The 24,833-nt window shown below is 35.4% G+C and overlaps 2 protein-coding genes across 4 annotated transcripts in view; both read left to right on the top strand.

Annotated features, from left to right (window-relative positions):
• LOC142107946 (phospholipase A2 inhibitor gamma subunit B-like) overlaps positions 1-24,833 on the top strand; it is a 41,999-nt gene that overhangs the window by 3,636 nt on the left and 13,530 nt on the right. For 2 of the 3 annotated variants that reach the window (XM_075191614.1, XM_075191611.1), the window contains 2 exons: positions 70-216; positions 1,358-1,560. The exons of the other annotated variant lie outside the window; for it this stretch is intronic. In XM_075191614.1, coding sequence (XP_075047715.1) covers positions 70-216; positions 1,358-1,494 — 284 coding nt within the window. In that variant the 3' untranslated portion in view covers positions 1,495-1,560. Of the gene's footprint in view, positions 1-69; positions 217-1,357; positions 1,561-24,833 lie in introns of those variants that run through there. 3 annotated transcript variants of the gene reach the window in all.
• Positions 16,846-24,493, top strand: LOC142107948 (phospholipase A2 inhibitor and Ly6/PLAUR domain-containing protein-like). Its single transcript, XM_075191617.1, has 5 exons — positions 16,846-16,965; positions 18,012-18,128; positions 19,669-19,815; positions 21,159-21,305; positions 24,323-24,493. Exons 1-5 carry the CDS (start codon positions 16,911-16,913, stop codon positions 24,439-24,441), a joined length of 585 nt encoding a protein of 194 aa, XP_075047718.1. The 5' UTR covers positions 16,846-16,910; the 3' UTR covers positions 24,442-24,493.

The following is a 24,833-nucleotide window of genomic DNA, read 5'->3' as shown; positions in this document are numbered from 1 at the left end:
TTTTTAATAAAAGTTAATGATTCATTTAATCAAGAGTACATTACAAATGAATTAATGCTAAATTTCTAGTGCCTCCTGAGAACATAGAACGCAAAGGAAAACTATGTCCTGTCTGCCTGGGAGATGGGTTGACGGAATGTATAAGCAATAATACAGAGAGATGTATTCATCCTGGCGACCTATGTGTTGTTTTTATTGGAAGAGTCAAAGATCCAGGTAATACATTTCTGTATAGAAATTATAGAGAAGCCTGTCGGTTTATCACACTTTATTATAAAATTACCAGATGTAATAATACATACCTACCAACATTGCCAATTAGAACATTGGGACATATTAGGCTACACCCATGATTTATTTAGTACAAACCCAATCCGCCCAGTCAACCTGATTTAGCTTTACCACATTCCAACAAGAGACTGACTTTTCTTCGGAATATCTGAGATGCCCAGAAAAAATTGGACCGTTTGATGTACACTACTAAATAACTCTAAAATCTACCTGAAAAAAAACAATCCAGGTACATATGTGTATAGAAAATTACAACAAACAACCAAATGAAATTTCACCAATATGGCACTGAAAAGGTCATCCCCTTAATCTATGTTACTACTTGGTCCTTTTAAAAGTGTTAATAAGGAATGTCCTATAGTACCGTATATCTCTGTGGTAAGCAGGTTGAGTCACATGATCCCCTCTGAGGAAGTACAAGTTACACTCTCTCACTCTCTACCTCTACTGGAATACATTTGGTGGTGGATTGAGAACAGAGACTGGTGCAATAGTTTGGTATAGAAGACCTATAAGTGAATCTGGAAGCAATGACAAGACAGGGAGCTGTCCATGGTGCTAGGAATTTTAATTACACAGTGAAAAAGCTCTATAATCTCTACTGGCCAAATAAACACCTCCATGCTTAGATTAACATGTTTGATCTTCAGGAAGTTCTTGCTGTGCTGATCTTCCCCCTAAATGTATTCTAGATATTCTTCACTTTAGTGGCCGTGCTCTGACTATACTCCATCCTTCCCATGTAATGATAGAAGCTATTTAATGGTCACAGTGATAACATTAGCTGTAGCATGGAGTATGGATACCAATAGAAATAGTTTTTTGGGTGCACATTTTATTTCTGCACATCATGGTAGCTCGTAAACCTGATGCAATAAGGACTGTTATGTTACATTTTTAATGTACACTGTATGTATCAAACAAAAGCATCTCACAGTTCCAAATGAAGCACTTTACCTTGATACATACTGTAATCATGATCAGAACATTTCGTGCATCATTGTATATTCAAAAATACTGTAATTACTTTTTTTTTAACATTCTCCTAAATGTTCTTTATTTGCAGGTAATAACATTGCAGAACGCTCTTACAAAGGCTGCATATCTCCTCTGAGTTGCAAATATAAAATGAATGCACTGGTTGGTTTGAAATATGTTGAGACTGTTCGTTTTACTTGTAAACCGGGCAAGTGGCACAGATAAATGAACTCTAAAGTTACAATAATTTTAACCATAGAAAATAGTAAATAAATATAGCAAATAACATCAGTGTATGTTCTGGTTTTTTTTTAAAGAAAATATCAGTCACGGTGTACTGTAACTGTGATGTTTACCATGACCTATTGCTCATGACATTTCTGAATCAGTAAACCATCTCTACGTTGATATCAGCTATACCATGTTGTGAAGCAGCTTATATTTACCATTAATTAACTGTGGGACCCGAAACCCATCATTGCCTCCCAAGGTAAAGCTTGAACCCCCGTCTTCCCCCACCAATAGTTACTGGAGTAGAGTAACTACTGTCTAAATAGGTGGTGATGGCTTTGGATATGCAAATAGTGAGGACTCTATTAAAAGCCTGACTGCTCAGTATATAATTAAGCCTAACACATTTACATATTGTAACAGTATAACACTGAACAACAACAGCTACTTAGTTGAACAGAATGTAACAAAACCCAAAATATGAACGTATCATGCAAGTCCCATTTCACAGCACAATGACCCAGAATGACTCACTCTACAGTGTCCCCTTTTCCCTCAATATATTTCACTATTTGTTCACACCAGCATTGCACCATTACCATTACTACGGTAATAGCTGCACATGATTATCATTACTACGGTAATAGCTGCACATGATTATCATTACTACGGTAATAGCTGCACATGATTATCATTACTACGGTAATAGCTGCACATGATTATCATTACTACGGTAATAGCTGCACATGATTATCATTACTACGGTAATAGCTGCACATGATTATCATCACTACGGTAATAACTGCACATGATTATCATTACTACGGTAATAGCTGCACATGATTATCATTACTACGGTAATGTCTCTACTGTTCTTTGCTCACAGCTCTGTGAGCCACGAGCAAAAATCTGAGCTGAAATTACTGTAGTAGCGGTAATATTGAATCTACTCCATTATCTCTCAATGACATTGACATTAAGAGTTCTTTCTGACAGATAATTTTATTGGACCAGTAACTCATCTGTTGCAAAATGTTTTGAAGTTTGGCACACAATTAATGCATCCTTTATCACATTTTTAATTAACTGTTGTTTTCTTACATGTGTTGTTCAGTTGGAATTCACCAGCTATATAATGCACATAAGAATTATGACACGGGCACCCTTCTGTTGATGCACACACAAACAACTTCTTGCTTTGTAGTTTGCTTTATTTGTCAGGATGGCAAAGTAACTTACTTTAACACACTTTCTTGTGACCCTAAATTAACAGAGACTAGGTTCCTAGACACCGGTCAACTTATTCAGCATCAGTCACAACACATCTCAGGTTTTTATACTTTCCACCCCTCCCACAGCCCTAACTTGATGGACAGCTGACACTCCCTCCTGGCCTTTGTAGGTGAGTTCTCCTCAGGTGTTCTACTTGATGAGTCTCATTGCAGACACACCCAGTCAGCTGCTGTAACCTGTGGAAAAGGATACCTCTAAACCACTTCCAAACATGTACGTTAAATTGTGGTACCCCGTGTTATGGTATTTAAAGTAATACATTGAAGTTGCAACTTACCAGTATAATATAGTTCTTTTACAGGTTTCAATACTTCACATTTTCTATGCACCAGAGAGGTAAAGAGGTTTATCCTCAGACATTTAAGATGACAAAAGTATATTCTGAACTAATTTCCCTTTTATTCATAAGAATTACTTCAATATAGATTTTGGAAACACACAATTATTTCTAAACAATATCTTATCAATTTGAAACTATTTACATTTGACAAACCTTTATATTCACCATACTAATAACACTAATATCTTATTGGAATTCTATGTCCGCGGATGTTTGTGTCAGGATAAATAATTCATCTTAACATATATGTATATAATTACCCAACATTAATACATAACTCAACAATACATAGAGATGAATTTGTCATTACAAATATAAGTAACGCTTTGTAGAAGTGGTGCATGTGGTTGGGGCCCTTAAATTGCTTTTTTAACACCAAATAAAGTGGACATCTTTTGGATTAGATCCTTGAGACAGTCTCTTTCCTCTACTGAGAATTTTCTTTTATTTCCTTTATAAACAGCTTAAATTTTTAGCCCTTTGGACTTTATAAATAGTCACTTTATTAAATAGTTACATACTTTCACAAGAAGAGTTTGGTAAAATAATTTTTCTGTAGGTTTTCCTGAAAAACTGATTCTTTTTCATAGCAATTCAAGTAAGCATTTCAAGTAAATAGGGATGTCTAAGTGACTGCTGATTTTTCCATTTGCTCTGATGTAATGGTGGGTGTTATGCTAAATTGGGTCTGTTTAATTGTTATTTTACAACGCAGCTTGTCTCTCTCTTTCTTTGTTCCTCATTAAATAGGCTCAGTCTCTATTATGTGTGTTCACAAACCTCTCTATTTCTTAATAATTTTCATGACTTCTGTTTTTTTCTCACACCTCTCTTTTTCCTACTTCTTCTCTTCTTCCACTTTCTTCACTTTTTATCTGCTTATATATCACTTTGTCTGATTTCCATTCTGTCCCTATCTATTTGCTCTCAGTTTAACCAGACATAGGGATCTCTATCCCCGGTCCTGTGTATCACTCTTCTCTCCCTCTGTCACCCCCGGCAATCACCACAAACTCCCAACTGTCAATTCTCCCTGCAGGAATTATTATTATTAATTTTTTTAATTCCTTTATAAACACTTACAACAACTAGCAAATGTAACCACAAGCCAACCAGGCAGGTGGATGAATATAGCTATGTGTACACACATATATTAACATATGTTTACACATAGATACACACCGAGATACCCAGGGTTTGGTGTATCACAAAATCACACTCTTTACCATTATTTTGCCACACATATGTTCTCCACCAATATCTCCTTAACCTAGGGGCACTACTGTATAAATGTGTAGCTCCGTTTGCAGCTTTGCTCTGCAAACTGTCATTTAAATTTCTAACTCCTCTATTTGAGATACATGGAAAACCACTCTCTTTGTCACAGGATGTATTAATTATTGTTTTTAATATACTGAACTGTAATGAATAGTTGCACAGTTTTACAGAATTAAGTTTGATTTCAAAATTAAATTATATTTTAATGGCAATACATTTATTTCATACAACACTGTCCAAATTAAGCCACTCATTTTTTTTGCCTTAGTTTCCTTAATGAATCAAGCCCCTAGTGTTCAGAAGTTAACATATCAAACTAAATTCAGTTTTGATTTTATTTCTGAAAGTTAGTATTGGATAAAGGCTGTTCACATAAGGGCAACGTTATACCTGGTGTATAGGATTAGGGGATGACATATAAGGAACCTTGCAGTTTCACATGATACAAAATTATAATTCTTAGTTCATTTGACTGAGATAATTGAAGATAAACAAGGGCTTGCTTCTAAGTCACACCCAAAAAGGCCTTAAATTCTTCTATGCAAACACCTTCTCTGTACATATTTAAGCTGTGGAACGCTACATATTCTATTTTGGATGTATGCATAACTTAAATGTGCACAGAGGACACATTTATAATAGAGATCAATGCTCTCTAAGATAGCTACTAACTCAATTTTCAATCAATTTGAGAAGAATGTAAATAAAAGCACCAATGACTAACAAGTTTGTTTCTTTTTAATAGTAAAAGTGTATGAGCAGTATCTTAATGCAAAATACAGTCACATAGTATTTCACTGTCCTATGTAGTACAGTTACAGGAAAAACCAAAGCAGCACAATGTACTGCAGAGCTGTATACAGTGACATAAGGACAGAAGGAACAATCGGTTTCCTGGACCATACACAATAAGAAGCCTGGAACTTGTGCTAACTGTTCACCTTAGTTGTTTAAGCAGAATATTACTGTGAACTATATATCAGTGATCAGTACATGATGCAGCCTCTTTTCTTAGTGATATAAATAATTATAATAAAAATAATAATTTCTGAAAATCTTGTGCAATATTATTTAAAGGTATGTTGTTTTAGGGGGAGCTCTGATCTGTCAAACATGTTACACCGAGAATGAAGAAGACTGTACAGGAGAACCTGTTGAAATGCAATGATTATAAAATACAACATACTAAGTTTGAAAAATGCCCATAGTAACAAAATCACTGGGTACAAAAATACTGTATGAAGGCACTGAGTCCTAAATATGCTATGAAAAGGGTCTAATTTAAGAAATTCAAAATAGCTGAGGCACAGCACAAAATCAAAACCAGGAGTAGAAGTGCACCATGATGAGTACTGCTGGGTATACAATATGTCAAGAGAAGAAATTAGCTGATCGCACCTAAACTCATGGGCGTGTGGATGACATGAACTTACCCAGTCTCTTAATGTCTCTTCAGTGTACAGCCAATAGTATACCACGGGGATGGACCAAGGTACTTTATATATCGTACCTCTAGTTGTAGGCTGGCATTCTAGTTCCATGCTTACCTCCCTCCCAACAGAATTAGGTATAATAGTTTTCAAAGTGTTGCACTGATAGCAGCGCAGTCAGTGGATAATAAGCATATGGTGTTACCTGTATTGCTGGGGTCACTGCACCTTCCAAAGTATCACGACTCTTGGTCCTCTTGAGTGGAGGACCTCTTGGTATGCCTTGAGCAGGCACCATTGTTGAGACCAAGAGGGCCGCACAATTTAACACCAGTTAATCATAAAGGAGTTACTCCTGGGACCAGTTGGTAATGGTCTGACCTTCCACTGTTTGGCTTTGCAATTTCGATTACTGACTGTCCTCCTCTTGCCACCACCAATAAGTTTACCTTCATTTAAATAAAATAAACTATTTTCTTTGTCAACTTATATCCGGTGTCCATGTGGTTATTACTTGCAAATAAAGTAATAAGAAATAACATCTGAAAGGTTTAAGTTTATGGAAGTAAAACATCTACATAATGCAGTTTATAGGCATACTGGTACAAAACTGCACATCCAGTGTGCTTCATAAAAGTGGTCCTATAGAATTGTCTGTTAATGCAAGAATAGATGTCCATTTACTGCTTAGGTAATTAGAATTATAGGTAACTAAACATTTTAAAGGTAACATAGCCACAATAATTTTCTTTGCATAATTATGCCTAGCCCAGGGGAAGGGGGGTACATAGTTTTGTTATCTCTCTGTACAGTTTATAAGCAAACTGTGGCCTGCTGTCTTGTTTCCCGAAAATGTGTGCAACTGAGATTTCTGCATTTTTATGTACAAATAGAAATAGCAACTCCTTTGCTAATTATAGCAGTATTCTGGGGGAGTTTTCTTTGTATTTTTGCTTATTTAGATAACCCTTTCAAGCACCTGCCATGAAGCTATAAATTGATTGAACAACTTCCACTTCTGTGTTGTTTCCTGCTCTGACGTTTCTTGACTCTAGCAGTATTGGTAATGTGGCAGTAAGATCCAACCTGCACCCCAAAATGTTGTATTGCGAGATGATTGTGTCACACAAGATTGAAGTGTAAGGAGTAATTGGATAGAGACAAAAATAATGGCTCTATACTTGCTAAAATTAACTCTCACTTATTTACATAAGTAACATAAAATGTAAAACAAAGTTGGACTAGATTATGAACTATATTTCATGTAGAGGTGTATGTGACACCATAATCTTCCTGCATCAGTGTGATAGGAGGCTCAGTCACTATGCTGTGCTGTTCCATCATCAAACTCTCATTCCAACTATCTCCTATCCTCCATCCCCCTCCTCACATCACTGCATTGATCCTGTTACATGCAGTCCTGTCCTCACTAGCACAATTGCATGCGGACTGGTCACTGCCTACCACAGAATCATCTCATTCATCACCTGAAATAGTCTGTTTGGCTATAAATATTATGATGATCTTATTGGTTGAAGAATTTACTTGAGGAGATGAAGATTTAATAAAATAAGGTGCTCTGACCTTAGTCAAACACACCCTAACTTGGTATTGCTGTTGCTTTAAAAGGATAACTATTTTTAAAAATGTATTTCCTTAGGAATGTCATTACTCTGCAATCAAGATTTTGGCATTATTTGTTTTTAGGCTGGGTACACACAACAAGTTCTTCACCCAATTATCGTGGCAATCACATGATAACCGTTGTTAGGTCCAATGTTGTATTAGTGTGCACAATCCCACGATCATGTTTTATTGTATCAAAGCTCATCGTATCATTTGATTAGATTTTATAGCTGGACTAAAAATCTCTTAAACAATGAACCAACGTCGGGCAAAGTCTGCAGTATGTATGCACTCAGGACCAGCAGTGTAGGCAGATCTCCATAGAGTTTACAGAGCCACAATCTTTTCAGTCGATGGTTATGACAGATGAAGAGCACAGATCTGACTGTATATTGTGTAAAACATGTATAGTGTGTACACAGGAATCGGCATGCTGATCGGGACTCTCAGTTGTTGGCAATATTGTTAATGATATCTCATTGGGAGAAATTTTCTGTAGTGTGAACCCACACTACCGCCCTTACAATACTACTATGTTTGGTGTAAGTGGTACAAAAGGATCATGTACTTAATATATACAATGCACACAACTGTAAAACCAAAAAATCATACTTGCATTACTTGAATAAAATTATCAGGATCACTTTGCTCCTACTCAGGTACAATTTTATGGTCTGTATTCTAGACTGAGTAAACAATACAATGTGATATGCCCACTGCAAAAAATCCCAATAAAATTATATTTCTTTTTAATAACTATTAAATGCTTTTTAAAAAGTCAATAAATCATAATTTATAAAGAGCAGGATAAAAATCGGTATAGTACTGAGAAATTATATTCAGTTAGGTAAGAGATTTATGTTGTTGATCATACACACGATTGAGAGATGTACCTGCAGTATTAGAGAGGGTTTATTTTACATTTTAGCTACATCTAACAATTATAGTGTATTTCACATACCAAAAAATGGTAGAGAACATGGGCTTACATGTATGTGACATATACTTGGTGTATTCTGGCCCCATGTTATGGTGCAGACCATGCAATTGCGTCTATTTAGATGACTGTGTAAAACTGTATGTACACCATACTGTAAGCTATGTTTAAACAGAATTCTAAATTTTGCGAGTGTCCCATTCAATACAAGGCAAGAGCTTTCATGGGCATAAATGTGCTCTACTATAATCATAATTTGTGTTTAAAACAGTTGTATAAAAAAAGAATAGTTGGTCTCTGTATTGTCAGCTGATTACCACACAGGTTTGTTTGCTGCTTATAATTTCAAACTTCTCATGTAATATTTCTTACCTGGGATGAAAAGCAGGGGCAGGCTGGGCTGGGGTGCAGGGGGCATCTGCCCCCCGGGCTGGTCCCATAGTGGGTCACCTTGGGCTGTGTCACCTTAGTCTTGCCCCCCTAGGCTAAATTTTGCCAGCCCCCTTCTGATGAGAATCCTTGGCAAATCACTGATGAGTAACAGACTCACATGTAGAGAAAGTCTGGTAGGGAAATGTAGACATTTAGTAAGTTTTTTTGCTATGCTTATCAAGTTCTCATTGAGAAGTCCTCTGCTGCTACTGTACGCTCTCTGACCCTGGCAACTGTCTGCAAGCATTAATTGTATCTTATTGCAGGTTTCCATAGAAGGAGAGACAAAACAATGGAGAAAAATGTACTATGATAGAGAAAAATATCACTAAAACATAATAAACAAAAAATGTGTAAAACTGAAAAAAGTAAACTGAAAATATTATGACAATAATATCAAATATGTTTTAGGTAAATGATGCTTAAAGGTTGTCATGTAGAGTAGGGAGAAGTCCATTGATGTAGCAATGTGATATAATAAAGGTAATCTATAAAAGTGGTCTTTGTGTACATTTGTGCCTATCCACCAGACACGCACAGTACAAAGATGGAAAGAGTGAAAATGTCTGTATAAAGTCTATTAACTATCAATTTAGGACCATTCCCTTTATGACTTTCAACTTCTCGGTATGTCTTTCAAATTATTGCTTGGCACAGCTTCATTTCTATCTTAAATTAATCTTGACTGCGTGAGTCATTAGGCCTTTATTATGTGTACCACTTATGTGTGTATGTGTTTATTTTCTCTAGTTAAAATTCACCCAGACATGTGCTAAACCACGTAAAGTATAGCACAGAAATATAGATATAGGGTGCTTCAATAATCACAGCAGCCTTGGACAAACTTAATGGAATATAACTAAACCACTAAAACAACCAAACATACAATAGTCTGTACAATGGCGCTCAGTATTCTGTCAAACAAAGTACAGACTGAACTTCAGAATATAGGTTTAAAGTTTTCTCTCCTTTCAGCCGCCTAGATCTTTCTCAAGAAAGATCTTTGTTTAGATTGAAATGCATTAGTTATTGTATGGTGTATATTGAACTGCCTCTTGAATATAAGCTTGTTATATGCGGCTGAAATGAGACAATCTGGTAGGAAGATTGGCTGTTATCAATTATTATTATTATCCTTTATTTGTTAGGCGCCACAAGGTATCTGCAGCACCGTACATAGTACAAACAGTAAACCATACAGGGTGAAACAGTACAGAACAGTAAACACAAAGTACCAATGCTTCAGAAGCTCCGGGCAGACAAATAGAGTAAATACGGAGCAGAAGAATGGGTATGGAGACAGGAGGGGAGAGGGGCCTTACTCGTTCTAGCTTACATCCTAAAGGAGGGTGGATGAAACAGGCACGATATGGAGGCAGTGATGCAAGGGGGAGAGAAAAGGGGACCAGGGGAGAGAGGGGAGAATGAGCGGAGGAGATGAGGGGGCTAGGTGGAAGGTTGGTAGGCTTTGAGGAACAGGTGAGTTTTGAGTGCTCGTTTGAAGGAGCACAGATTGGGACTGAGACGGATGGAGCGAGGGAGGTCATTCCAGTGCTGGGGGGCAGCACGGGAGAAGTTTTGGATTCTGGAGTGGGAAGAGGTAATTAGAGTGGAGGAGAGGCAACGGTCATTTGCCGAGCGCAGGGAGCGGGCGGGAGTGTGAATGGAGAGGAGGATAGAGATATAATGTTAACTTCTATGGGATGTGAATGATTTTAAAGTTATTTGGGATTAAAGTTATGAAAGGGTAATCCACCTAGATCGGGCTTTTTTGTTCTCTCTGATTCTTATCCTATGAATGCATATCTGGAAGTAAGAAGAAAAGAGATATAAGAGAGAAGAAAGAATATAAAGACCCTCTATTGAAAGCAAATTTCATCTGCCTGTTGATGTAAGCATACCATCAAAGGAGGATCACAGGACAAGTATTCATCCATTGTATATGACATGGGATTGTTCTCAAGATTATATAGAATTATTTTGCATTTACTCCATATATATGATATATGAAGGATTCTTTATGTGATTTTATTTGAAAAATGTTCCCCTATATTCTGAAATTCAGTCTGTACCTTGTTCAACAGTCTACTGTGCGCAATTGTACAAACTAATGCACGTAAAGTATAGGCCTGATTTACACCCCAGACACCTAATTCTCACCATCACCGAGGACATGGAAAACCCAAATGAACAGAGAAAATTGCAAAGTAAGTTTTTTTTGTGGGCCCTTGCTAAAAAGTTTATGACCCCTTAAATGAGCCCACTTCACCCCTCAAATTTTATTTTAAACTTTCTTAATCTGAAAATATGAATCTAATTTCTGTATGTGCCTACAAAACAAGGAACCTTCATTCACCTTACTCGAATTAAGCAGTGAATGAACCGATCCACCATGCTCCTCCCTTCAAATTTTGCATAAGATGATAAATGTTGCATCACTGCAAAGCTGCCATATTTACATACAAATTTTATTTGCGGTGCTCTCAATCACAGGCATTTGATCATAAGGAGATGGGAGACATTAATATACAGTTCTGGAAATGATATGACCATTATATTTGGAGAATTGATTATCAAATCGTTTAGTACAGGTATCGCAAATCATAAATAAAAACTATTTTTTAAGAGTATGAAAAGTATAAGTAAAAATGTTATGGTTTTATAGCATTTGTTAATCAAGCACCACACTTTGGACTCCTTTTTTGTCCACAAACTACTTTTTAAAATACATTTTGAACTTTTATTTAGCTTCTTGTCATTGGTTTTCAAGTTGATTTGAGGACCCCAAATCAGTTCAAATCAGACAAGTTCCAAAATATGCTAAATTGTTTTGTCAATTTATGTTTGGAGAGTAAAGTTATTTTCTATCTTTTTCCGTTTCCAATATTTTTAATGATAACTACTTCTTCTCCAATGACTAGTGTCACCAATAAACAACACAAAAAAAACCTGTTTCATTGTGGGAAGCCTTGAGTGCACAGATCAAAAAATCTTTGAATACATTGGTAATCAGGCAGAGTGTCTCGAGTACTCTGGGTTACGAGTTCGGCCTGGTAATAACTCATAGATAGAGTGCTAAAAAGAGTACAGAAATGATATTATTTAGCATATATATACATTTCTGTATGTAGAAACACCATAGAGAAACACATTCCATTTTATAAACAAAGTTTTAAACAGTGTGATCTACTTTAAGCATCTTGTAGTAGAAGACTAGATTTTCTTTATTAGTCTCTGCAAAGGTCTTGTGCTTTATGAGCTTGAAGGACACCGTATGATTGGCATTTCCATTGTCCTTGACTTTTACTAAAATTAATTTGTAAGATTACCATGACAAGTGACCAAGTTACCCTAAAACGACATGGTAATTGGCTTGTCTATTATGGTAATGGACATTTTTCATAACAGAAAAGTTTAGCAGTAAAAAATGATCTGCCATCAGAGAAATCTACTTAGCTCTAGTAATCACTTGTGAGTGCACCAACTGCAATTGTATACAATGTCTACCGATCATGACATTAAGAACATAGAGAACCCAAGTTGTAGATCAATATATGAATGGAAATGGAACACTAGCTATGATTGTCACGCGCCGTCCCCGCTAATCCCCTGTCAGTCGGGGAGGGATGCCTGCCCCCCGTGCAGCAGCGCTCTGTTGCTAGGCAACAGACATGCTGCGGCTTCCGGCCAGCTCATTGTTGGACGCATGCCCCCTAGCAACGGGACGCTACTCGGTTTCCATGCTTCCGCCCCCCTGGAGCTTCTTATCAGCTGCTTCCTGCATCTATTTAAACCTGGCTCTGGGGCCATCAGGGTGCCAAAATAACAGGTTTCTACCTAGTGTTCCTGGTTCTCCTGCTCCTAGTTTCCTGTTTGTGATTCCTGTTATTGCTCTCCCATTGTGACCCGGCTTGGCGACCATTCCATGTATCTGTGTGACCTATATTGTCCCCGCAACTTCGACTTGTTGACTATTCTTCTGGATTCTCCCTGGTACCTTGCACTCCCGATTGGCTCGACCCGGACCGTCTGACTCTTCTACACTACACCGGTAACTGGCTAGTAGGACCGCGACCTGCGTACCCTGTGCAGCGAAGTCCAAACCTCCTTGCGGGGGTCCCTGGCGAATACCAGGGGTACATTAGACTCTGCACCTGCTGGTTCAGTAGTGCTAATACCGGTTAGTGCCCTGCTCTCTGTAGTCCTCTATAGGCCAACGGCCTGACAATGATGAAACTACAACTAAATAGAAACAGACCATCTACAACCCTCTCTCCTTCTCCAACAAACTAGTGTAACAAGGATAGCAACAAAGTAATTGTTAAAGACCTGTACAACTTTTATCATAATAATTATAATATGAAACGTATATTGGTAAGATGAAAAATTCTAATTCTTTGTGTCCATTTAAGCTGTAGACCTGACAAATGCCATTTCTTCTTGTCCCTACCTATTAAACTTAAAAAATTAAATTTAGACTGAATCAACAAACAACATTGCAGAGGAAAAAGACAATTATCAAGCATTTTGATACAATGTCTTTATATATTTCTTTTGCTATTAAGTGTAACCACACAAGGGGACTTAAAGGTGAAGGAACAAGAATACAACACATTCTCAGCATAAAATGTTTATTAATGACGATTTCCAATATAGTTGTCTATTAAGTGGAATTTTATAAGAGAGACATAGAGGAGGATCAAGTTACATGGATATATTTATTCACAAGAAAAAACAATTACTAAAACTATTTGAAATATTGAATAGATGTTTCTATGCTTGAAACAATATCACACTATGTTTTGTTTTAATTTTTTTTTTGTTCATGTCTCATATCACTTTGAATAATTTATGTGGAGTGGATATCACAAAGAGTGTAAAAAGGACCTACACTTCAAAAAATTATAAGTATTTGTTTTTTGATATATCATCACTATAGTCACACTTTTTTGGAGTATTTGAGTCTATGTGAACACAGACATTAGCGCCGGATACTATTTTTATTTTTTGAATATATGTTTATATGAGAATATATGTGTAATTCTTTTTAGAGCAGAAAGCAGCAATTGTTAAGAGTGCAGTTCACAACTTTTAATTTACCGTTATACAATCTCTGGAGAAAACAACTATTTTCCCTCGATTTTGGGGCTATCACAGGTTGTTAAACAGACCCCTAACTGCTCTACATATGCATTCAAAGGGGCATGGGATGACATGAGTAGAGGGACAGAAAACATAACAGGGTTTTACACCTCTTTCTGTAATGCTATATTGTTCCTATTATATCATTCCGTTTGGCAAGCCAAACTTTGGTTGGTAAATTTTGTATATAGCACATGATTTTCAGATTTATTATGTATTTTAAAGTTTCTTAAAATGAATAATGCATATGCAGGGAATAGCAATGCATATTAATTCCCTTATTATACACACAATTTAATTACACTTAGAGTTTTATTTAAACACCTGGTCTGTGATAATGCCTTCCAGTCATGTTAAGGAGACAGTTTTGTCTGTAGAATGCTCCACCAAGGTGTGAAAAAAAATATTGTCTTGCATCCAAATTATCTAATTAATTTTCCACTTCCTAACCATGCCAAGGAGTAAATATGGATGACACAATATTGACCCTGGTTTTGATTTCTCTACTTAAATAAAATGATGAAGGTCATAAGAAGAGAAAATAAAAAATTAAAAGAAAACTGTGTTTTAGGACCTTAAACAAGTCAAGTCTTCTCCCCTTAAACAGGGACACAAGCTCTCAAAAATGTCCTTAGCGCTGCCTTAGAAGTTTATAAAACACTGCTGGTAACATTAACTAAATACGATAAATACAGAAACAGTCGCTGTTATCACAAAATTATTTTGAGTTATTTTGAGGATTCCTACTCTAATTACTCTTAGAAGTTCAATTTTCAAGATATGTCTACAGGGATATCCTTGGGATATCACTTTAGGATAACTATGCCATATGCACATATCATGAGTGTCATAAAACAAGTAATTAGAAAAATGGCCAACATAGATCCACATGCATTGTTAAGATATGCTCTCAAATGGCCGACCTCATACCATGCTGTGCTAAGTATTGACTTTGCACAGGGAAGTTTTATTATGAGTGCTAGATTAGACGTACCAAAGGGGGAAGGCGGAAAGAAAGAGATAGAGAGAAAGAGAGAGAAAGAGAGAGAAAGAGAGAGAGAGAGAGAGAGAGAGATGCACTATATGTACGTTGGAGATCATGCAGTCAACATGGGAATGGTAATGAATTCTGAGATACATACACACACCTACATGATTAATATATACACAGTTAGCAGGATATTAATAATACAAAAGATTGTCACCTATGTTGAAATTGCATTATATGTACCATGAGGAAGATTACTGTTTGTTTTTGAAATTGTATCATTACATTGGTGTACAAGTAAAGATTCTATTTCATACATATATATATATATATATATATATATATATATATATATATATATCTCTGAGTTGTGATTCTGAATTTATAATATCTTGATACAGATACATATGGATGCAGTAAATTAGGTTTAAAGGACTGAAGTAGGTGTGTCATAAGAGGGAAAGTGTAAAAGCGTGTGGCTATGTAACAAGAGTATCCAGGAGCTAAATACGATGTTAGCGAGTGCAATTAAGGTGTAACTGTGGGATCCTTATCAGTGACACCCTTATTAAATGGCAACAGGCAAAGCAATATAATATGTTATTTACAGAGAAACACCTCACCCATTCAGGAATCATTCAAATCAATATTGGTCTCTTAATCTCATACAGATTATTTGATACAGATTACCGCTGGTTACTGGGTCTTGTGTCTCTCACTTTCTCAAACTGTAGATAAAAGAAATATTGGATATATTGTTATACAAATAATAAAACCAAACCCATCTTTTATTTCATTATTTCATATTTTGTTAATATGGATGCCTTTATAGTATGTGGTTGTGAACACCATAGAATTCATTTTGAGATGCTGATGACTTTCACATCAGATGTGCTACTAATTGTAAGAATAATCAAAAACCACTATCACCTGAAGAAAAGCAAAGACTGCCTCAAAACATTAATCTACTAAAGCAGTGATGCTTAATCCTTTATCATCCATGACCCCATGTATCAGTATACCAGTGCTTTGGGATCCCATGTTTCAGTGTGCCATTGTTCTAGGACACCATGTTTCTGTGTGCCATTGTTCTAGGACAACATGTTTCAGTGTGCCATTGTTCTAGGACACCATGTTTCTGTGTGCCATTGTTCTGAAACCCATGTGTCAGTGTACCATTGTTGTGGGACCTTTTATGTCAATGTGCCATTGTTCTATGACACCAAAGGAGGTTGTTGTTCCTATTACAAAATATTGCACATTTCACAATCAGGGGATCCCAAAAATTTCTGGTACTCCACTTGGGATTCCAAACAACTTGTTGTGCACCACTGTAGTAAAATGACATCCATTGTCCTTTATAAAGAAAACTGAGATTTTAGTTTTTGGTTTGTTTTCACAATATTGTATGTTCTGTCCTTTTTCACTTAAGATTTTGCTTTGCAGAGAAACATAAGCAACATTAAGAGCACAAAAACAAAGGCAGACCTATATTTTATTAATTGCTCCCCCAAACAGCCTAATGACCATCCTCTATTTTGTACCGCTGACTCCAATAAGTGTCTCTGCTTGTTTGTCTGGTATTATATTTTAAGGCATAAGATACTAAACTGAAAAAGATAGTTCTAGGAATCAATGAGACAGTTTGTATTAAAGCAAACAAACAATAAAAAATCTGATCTGGCTATGTATAAATGGCATATATTCATGATACACAAACTCTAGGCAGTGGTTGGAATACATACACATTTGGCAGTGTTTATTTGCAAACAAACATGATGCTGGGATACATGCCACGGGATACACTTGGATATTTTGGGACAGGGTAATTAAGCAAATAAAATGAGCTACAGATTTCAGTGTATAAATATAATAGACAGATGTATCCAGGAAACAGGTAAATCCATTTATAAACTGAGTATCTAATTCAACTTTACTCTAACCATGATGAAATTCGTCCTCATCTCTCTCAGCTTAATCTGTGCTGTTATATGGACTGGTAAGATGTTTACATTTATATTTATATTGAAGTTGTTTCATTTTATTCCTCCATTTTTTCCCATTTAATTAAAAATATAAGAATATGTTGCCATGATACTTATTTTTCTTGAATTGTCCTCAATAATGTAAAAAATCCCCCCAAAATATTACATTTATGTTATGTTTTTCTACTCCTATTAACACTTGGTTAAATGATATTACTAGTAGTCACAGCCTAATAGATCAAGTTACTTTACATATAATTTGCCAAATAAATTGGGGAAAAATAATTATTGTACCCTTCCTCCACAATATTAAATTTGTTTTTAAACTGAACAGAAAACTTGCTTTATAAGAAACTACAATAAAGAACTTAAAATATATTTAGTAGGTATGCAAATAACAAAATATATTTTAAATAAGGCTTTGATTATGAGTTAGCATTTTGCTTTATGAATATATTAGTACAAGAAACACACATCAGAGAAGCCCTTGGAGCCGTAAGTCGAAAATTACAGGTAATATTAGATGACATTACTGGAACATTTATATATACATTTGTCAATATTGGCAGATTAATTTTCAGTCGCATGCAAGTTAGATTTGGCTCTGGAGAATATTGTAGCCTATATATCGGTATAGCCATGGTTTTCAATTTCCCAGAACCAGCTAAAAATGAACAAAAAAGAATCAGTGTGATAATATTATTAATTTATAGCAGGAACAGTTATTAGCAATGTAACAAGGTGTCAATGTCTCTAATGACTAGCAAATCTCCTTCATTCATGCTGTATGTACATTTTTACTGGATTTTAGATCTTTCATGTTAGTTTTACACACATATATATATATTAGTGTAAGATACTTACTTTATATATTAAACTTTATTATAAAATGAATTGTCATTTCTACCCTTTCCTGTTCATTTACCTTAACAAATTTATGTTGTGAGGTAAATCGTTCTGTGTGTTCACTATTAATACTGCTGATATGTCTTTTTTAATGTTAGTGCTTATTTCAAATTATGTTTTCATTATTTAATATAATTAACATTCTTTCTTTTAGTTGACGCTATAGAATGTCAGAAGTGTTTCCAAAAAAACAGTGACACATGTGTAGGAGAGTCAGTTCATTGTCCTAACGCTACCCAATGCATGGTGGTTTCTGAACTCTATCAAATCGGTAAGTATTAATCATTCAGTAGAACAAACACATGGGTGTGTTAGAGAATGGACACAATAAATAATCCATCTCTACAGAAAATAACAGCGCAATGAGGGATTCTTCAGAAGGTCAAATTTCTTTGTTGAAATGAATGTACATTGTATTGTACACAACACAAATATTTTGTACTGTGAAAATACACTCATAGAATGAGATATGATGTAATGCAGAAAGAAAAGGAAAATTATAAGTAACAGAAATACATAGCTGTGATTCTCTATTGTTACAAACAAATCATTAAATACAGTCTGATTTATTATACACATTTCAGGTAAAATTGAATTGTTAAATATTTTCTTTTCTGTTTGATTTTGGACGACATATGAATATAACCACTTAGCAGTTCCTGAATTATTTTAATGAGTAAAGAAAACGGACATTCACAGAAAGTTAATACATTTTGGGTTTGCCTCCTCTGGTTCTTATATAGTAGCTATATAAAAAATTGACTCAGTGATCTGAAATACATCTTGGGGTGTGACTGTAATAAGACAACAAGGGCTAGATTTACTAAGCTGCGGGTTTGAAAAAGTGGGGATGTTGCCTATAGCAACCAATCAGATTCTAGCTGTCATTTTGCAGAAGGTACTAAATAAATGAAAGTTAGAATCTGATTGGTTGCTATAGGCAACATCCCCACTTTTTCAAACCCGCAGCTTAGTAAATCTAGCCCCAAGTGTTGAGGCACCACAAAATGAAAGTAGATTATTTTAAAATGAAAATTCATGATGCTAAATTCTAAATCAATGGTAATTAGCTTGGTAGTAGATTTATTGATGTTTACAATTACAATATTTTTCAATTTAAAGTACATACCAGTCATATTTGTGGTGGTTTAGTGGAAGGGATGATAATGTCTCTAAATCAAAGTCTACGTCCATCAGCATATTATTTAGTAAATCCAGAATGCAACATATCAATCAATACAGGTCATTAGAGATTGGAGACACTTTTTATTTTAAATGAGTCTTTAATTAATGTTTTGTATAGGGCAAATGAAATGTTTGGATATCATAAAACAAAATTTGTTTAAAACCCAAGAAGTCTACATTCAGCAATGCTTGTTATTTACTGCTTGGAGTAGAGATGAACAATATTGGGCCAAAAGTTGGATTTCTAGTAATAACTAAAAATAGAAATAATAAGGGTTAAGCTTTTTATAATATACATATATTCAGTCTACAGTTAAATTACACAAATTGAAATTAAATCAATTTTAAGTTACATGAATGTATGTAGCAAAACTTGTTTTATATTTTATTTATACTTGTTGAGAAGAACTTTCATCATTTATATTTGGACAGCAGTTATGTTACATTATATAAGTGTTTTATGATGAAATGTATAACTGTCAATGAAGGAAAATCACACATAGATGTCAGTAGCACCTTATGCATGCAAGTTTTTTTAGTTTCTTTATTAACTGCATTTTAAGGAAAATTGTTTCCTCTTGTGTAAAATAAAAATTATATTCTCACTTGTTTCCATCATTCCTTAGGAAATGAAACTATGCACTTAATTAAAAAAGATTGTAATCCAGACTTACCATGTGGAGAAATATATTTCTCTAATTTCAAAGATACCCATGTGAAAACTAACATCCAGTGCTGCTCAGAAGATAACTGCAACACAGATTGCTACAAAAGTCAGTGTTTTACTTATGTACTTATATATGACCCTTATCATGAATACATTTAATTATTATTATATTTATTATGAATATAAATATTATGACCCTTATCATGAATACATATAATTATTATTATATTTATTATGAGTATAAATATTATGACCCTTATCATGAATACATATAATTATTATTATATTTATTATGACTATAAATATTATGACCCTTATCATGAATACATATAATGAAATGGGGAAAATAAAATGAAGATAATATTTTGCTTAACTGTCAGACTGGGAGTTTGTTTTGGATTCCTTTGGATAAGCACAATTAGGATTTGTGAAATCTTGAACTTGATGGACCTGGGTCTTTTTCAACCTTACTATGTAACTATTGTATTTACAGTAAAATTCAATAAAGGTATATACACATTTACATGTTTCTATAACATTTATAAGAGCTATCATTGTACCAATGAACTTGCTTTAGTCCTCACTCTAGGAATTGTTGGTGCATACAAATAAAAAATATATTGGACTAAAATTTGCCCAATGCTCTGACCTTCCCAACTAATCTCCTAATCCAAATGATTATGCCCACAATTTATAGAAGCAACAGGCCCCCCTTTGGATATATAACAAAACAAAACATTCATTAGTTGCCATTGTTCCTAGTTATAAGAGTAGAAAATCAGTGATCTAAAGTCATAGAGATGAAGTGCTATATTTTAAACTTATTTCAAAGGCAGCTGATTCAGTCTTATTGGATCTAATCAGTGTAGTTATCAGTGCAGTTAATATTATACATGGTACCTTGTAAACCACGCCCTTAAATAGGCATGTGATTTTTAACTGCATTTTAATGGTGTTTGAAGCACCTTGCATATAATGAGGTGCAGGCTTAAATGTATTGATCAAAATATGAACCTATACCTCATATTTTAATTTTGTTAGACGCATAGAGATATGTTGTGTTAAGGACAAGTGCTGACAACAACTGTGGTTTTGTTTTGTATACACATGCTCATTTATATTGCCATGCAGCTGATACAATGCATAATATAGAATTTATCAATCCCAGGCTTTTTTCTTCTCTGGCTTTGTTTCAAAATATTGCCTAATGTTTTATTGGCTGCTGTCTATTAAGCCAATTTAAAGCCATTTTGGTTGGGGCTTACAAGCCAGTCTTTGTTAGATGTAAACCCCTATACCTAGGATACAGTTTTTTAAATGTAATATAATGGTGTTTCAAGCACATATGTTAATGAAAGAACTGCTAATTTTTAGTAAGAATTAATGCTTCAATTAATCAACAGAGCTTGTATAAATAACATTTCAAATTAATTAATGCTACATTTCTAGTGCCTCCTGAGGACATAGAACGCAAAGGAAAAATATGCCCGGCCTGCTTTCAAGATGGGTTGACAGAATGTATAAGCAATAATACAGAACGATGTATTCATCCTGGCGATCTCTGTCTCGAATATATTGGAAGAGTCAAAGGTCCAGGTAATGTATTTCTATATACAACTATAGAGACACATTTTGGTTTATGACACTTTAATATAAAAGTTACAAGATGTAATTCTACATACCTACCAACATTGCCAAATATTATGTATATATATATATATATGGCATAGGTACAACAGAATGAAAGCGCAATGGTGATGTTAACAGATATTACTGAACAAGGTGGGTAAATAAATAAGCATATGGATTCAGTACAAATCTCTGGGTTGGTATTCAACAAGATATACAATTCATCCAGTCTTAATCCAAATGTAAGACAGAGTAACCAGTCATATCAAAACATGAATGTGCAGGATTCCACTCTAAAAACAGGGTGGAATAGAAAAGTTCATGTGCAACTCGTACACACTTGCTAGGCTGCTGTATCACAGCTACAATTCATTGTCATCAGAGGACAGAAATGTGCAAAAGGTGTGTGAAAATTCAGTTCATCAGATAATACAAATCAATAGTTAAAGGCGTACCAGAGAGTAATATAAAACCAGCTTATCTGTAACAGGGTCTACAGGGGGGAATCCCAGCTCCACCTAGTAGATCAGGAACGGACAAACAGGAACCACGAGCGATATTTCTTAGATACGGCAGACGTTCCAAGTGTATACACTGCTCTCAGACTCCAATCAACCAGATAAATAGAGACAAAGGAGCTATATAGTGTAGTAATTTATGTATACCAGATAAATATAAAAAAAAACCAATAATTGGGAGCGTACCAGAAAATAGTATAAAACTGGCTTATCTGTATCAGGGTCTCCTAGGGGGAATCTCAGCTCCGCCTAATAAGTCAGGAACGGACAATACGGCGACCGCAATAGACGATATTTCTTAACCACGGACCGACGTCTCAATGGAAGTACCGCTTTCAAACATTTGCTTTCAAGTTGGCTTTTATTTTGTCCACCTTGTAAGGCCCCGTTTTATGTATGTCCTTTTTTCCCAACTGTCTGGCACCGCAGAGCACTGTAGCGACCCTATTAATTGTAAGATGGAGATGACCGATAACCACCTTCCAGCGGTGCACTCAGTGACGTGATTGTGTCTGACGTCCGGACTGTGACGTAAACACCGCAAGAAAACCGCCGAGGAGGACGTGGCAATGTTGCGCCGTTATTTCTATCGGTCACTTCGTCAGCGGTCGAACCGTCTATCACATCATACACAGCACAGCCACTTTCACCATTCAAAGTTGATCTACTAGGTGGAGCTGGGATTCCCCCCTGTAGACCCTGTTACAGATAAGCTGGTTTTATATTACTCTCTGGTACGCCTTTAACTATTGATTTGTATTATCTGATGAACTGAATTTTCACACACCTTTTGCACATTTCTGTCCTCTGATGACAATGAATTGTAGCTGTGATACAGCAGCCTAGCAAGTGTGTACGAGTTGCACATGAACTTTTCTATTCCACCCTGTTTTTAGAGTGGAATCCTGCACATTCATGTTTTGATATGACTGGTTACTCTGTCTTACATTTGGATTAAGACTGGATGAATTGTATATCTTGTTGAATACCAACCCAGAGATTTGTACTGAATCCATATGCTTATTTATTTACCCACCTTGTTCAGTAATATCTGTTAACATCACCATTGCGCTTTCATTCTGTTGTACCTATGCCATTCTAATTCGGCCTTACCAGCCAGTGTTTTGAAGGAAGGCTGCCTCCTTACATGGAAGAGGTGTATATGTGGGATTGAATTGATTTAGTTATTTATACAATACTGTGTTGAGCGCCAGTGTTTACATTGTTTACATCTTGTCTGCTACATATATATATATATATATATATATATATATATTATTGCCAACATTGGGACATGTTAGGCTACACTAATAATTTATTTAGGATACCCTAATCCACTCAGTCAACTTAATTTAACTTCACCACATACCAAAAATATTTTGCCAACTTGTTTTGGGGAATATCTGCACTGCCCAGATAAAATTGGACCATTTGATGAACAGTATTAAATAACTCTAAAATCTATCTGGAAAAACCAATCCAGGCACATATGTGTACAGTGAAAAACAACCAAATGGAAAATTACCAATATGGCACTGGAAATGTCCTCCTCAATACCTATGTTACTACTTGGTAATTTTAAAAGATTTAATAAGAAATGTCCTATAATGCTGAATATCTCTGTGGTGAACTGGTTGAGTGACATGATCCCTTCGGAGGTAGTACCAGATACTCACACTGTCACTCTATACCTCTGTAGCAATTAGTTTGCCTGACAGAAGTTTACATCATTTTAATTTACAGGGAGAGTAGAAATTGTATACAAAAATATGAAACGTTTATTTAACCAATTGGTGAGATTAAGAAATTGCACAGTTCATGTGATGAGCATAGATTTTACCATTTCCCAAAGAGCATAGGCTTTTGTTACAATTACTTGGCATTGTTCATACATCATGAATATATAAAAGAAGACAAAATCATGTATGGCCCAAGCCGTAGATGGCAGTAGAGCCATATCTAAAAGTATTTAACACTTCTGCTAGAATACATTTAGCGGTGGATTGAGAACAGAGACTGGCGAAGCAGTGGGGGATATTTGACCAATAAGTAATACACGACACAATGGCAAGTTTAACACAGCAAAACAGGGTGCGCTGTTTCTTTACGTTCAGTCACCGCAGTCTGATTACTCTCCATCTTTCCCTTGTAAGGGTAGAAGCTATTTATTGATCACACTTCTGTAGCATGGAGTATGGATAGCACTAGAATTTATATTTTGGGTGCACATTTTATTTCGACACATCATGATAGTTGGTAAATCTGATCCAAATGGACTATTATGAGTTACATCTTTAATTTATACTGTGTATCAAGCAAAAGCAACTTACAGAGCCCAATGGAAAACTTTACCTTGATACATACTGTAATCATGATCACAACATTTTGTGCATCATTGTATATACATAAATACTGTAATCACTTGTGGTTTTTTTTAACATTTTCCTAAATGTTCTTTATTTGCAGATAATAACATTAGAAACTACACTTACAAGGGATGCATTTCTCCCCTGGGTTGCACATATAAATGGAATGCATTTTTTGGTGCAGAAGAAGTTGAGACTATTCGTTTAACTTGTGTGTAAAGCTACAATAATTACAACCATGCAAGATAGTAAATAAATATTGCAAATAATATCAGCTGTTGTTCCGGTTTTTTTTTAAAAAGAAAATGTCAGTGATTTTTCCAAAAAATGACCAGTTTATAGCAAATTTCTCATACTGTAGTGTAATGTGTAATGTTATTATTATTATTATTAATATTTATTTATAAGGCGCCACAAGACATCCGCAGCGCCGTACAGAGACAAACAAAATCACAATACAATGGGAGACAGCACAGTACAGAAAACACAGCAACTCAGTACGCTCAATGCACAGCTAGAGAGGGCGGGGAAGGGGGAGGGAGGATCCGCAAACGACGGGGCCCAAGAAAAAGGGCGCGGAAGACAGGGAGACCCCCAGGGGGGAGGAGGGA

This window comes from Mixophyes fleayi, chromosome 11 (genome assembly GCF_038048845.1).
Source record: "Mixophyes fleayi isolate aMixFle1 chromosome 11, aMixFle1.hap1, whole genome shotgun sequence".
Lineage (NCBI taxonomy): Eukaryota > Metazoa > Chordata > Amphibia > Anura > Limnodynastidae > Mixophyes > Mixophyes fleayi.
Note: the sequence above shows the minus strand (reverse complement) of the source record. Positions and strands in the feature narration are given on the sequence as shown.

Coding starts and splice junctions, on each gene's coding strand:
- LOC142107948 (XM_075191617.1), top strand. CDS start 16,911: ATGATGAAATTCGTCCTCATCTCTCTCAGCTTAATCTGTGCTGTTATA. Junction 18,129..19,668: donor TTCTGAACTCTATCAAATCG/GTAAGTATTAAT, acceptor ATCATTCCTTAG/GAAATGAAACTATGCACTTA. Junction 19,816..21,158: donor CAACACAGATTGCTACAAAA/GTCAGTGTTTTA, acceptor CTACATTTCTAG/TGCCTCCTGAGGACATAGAA.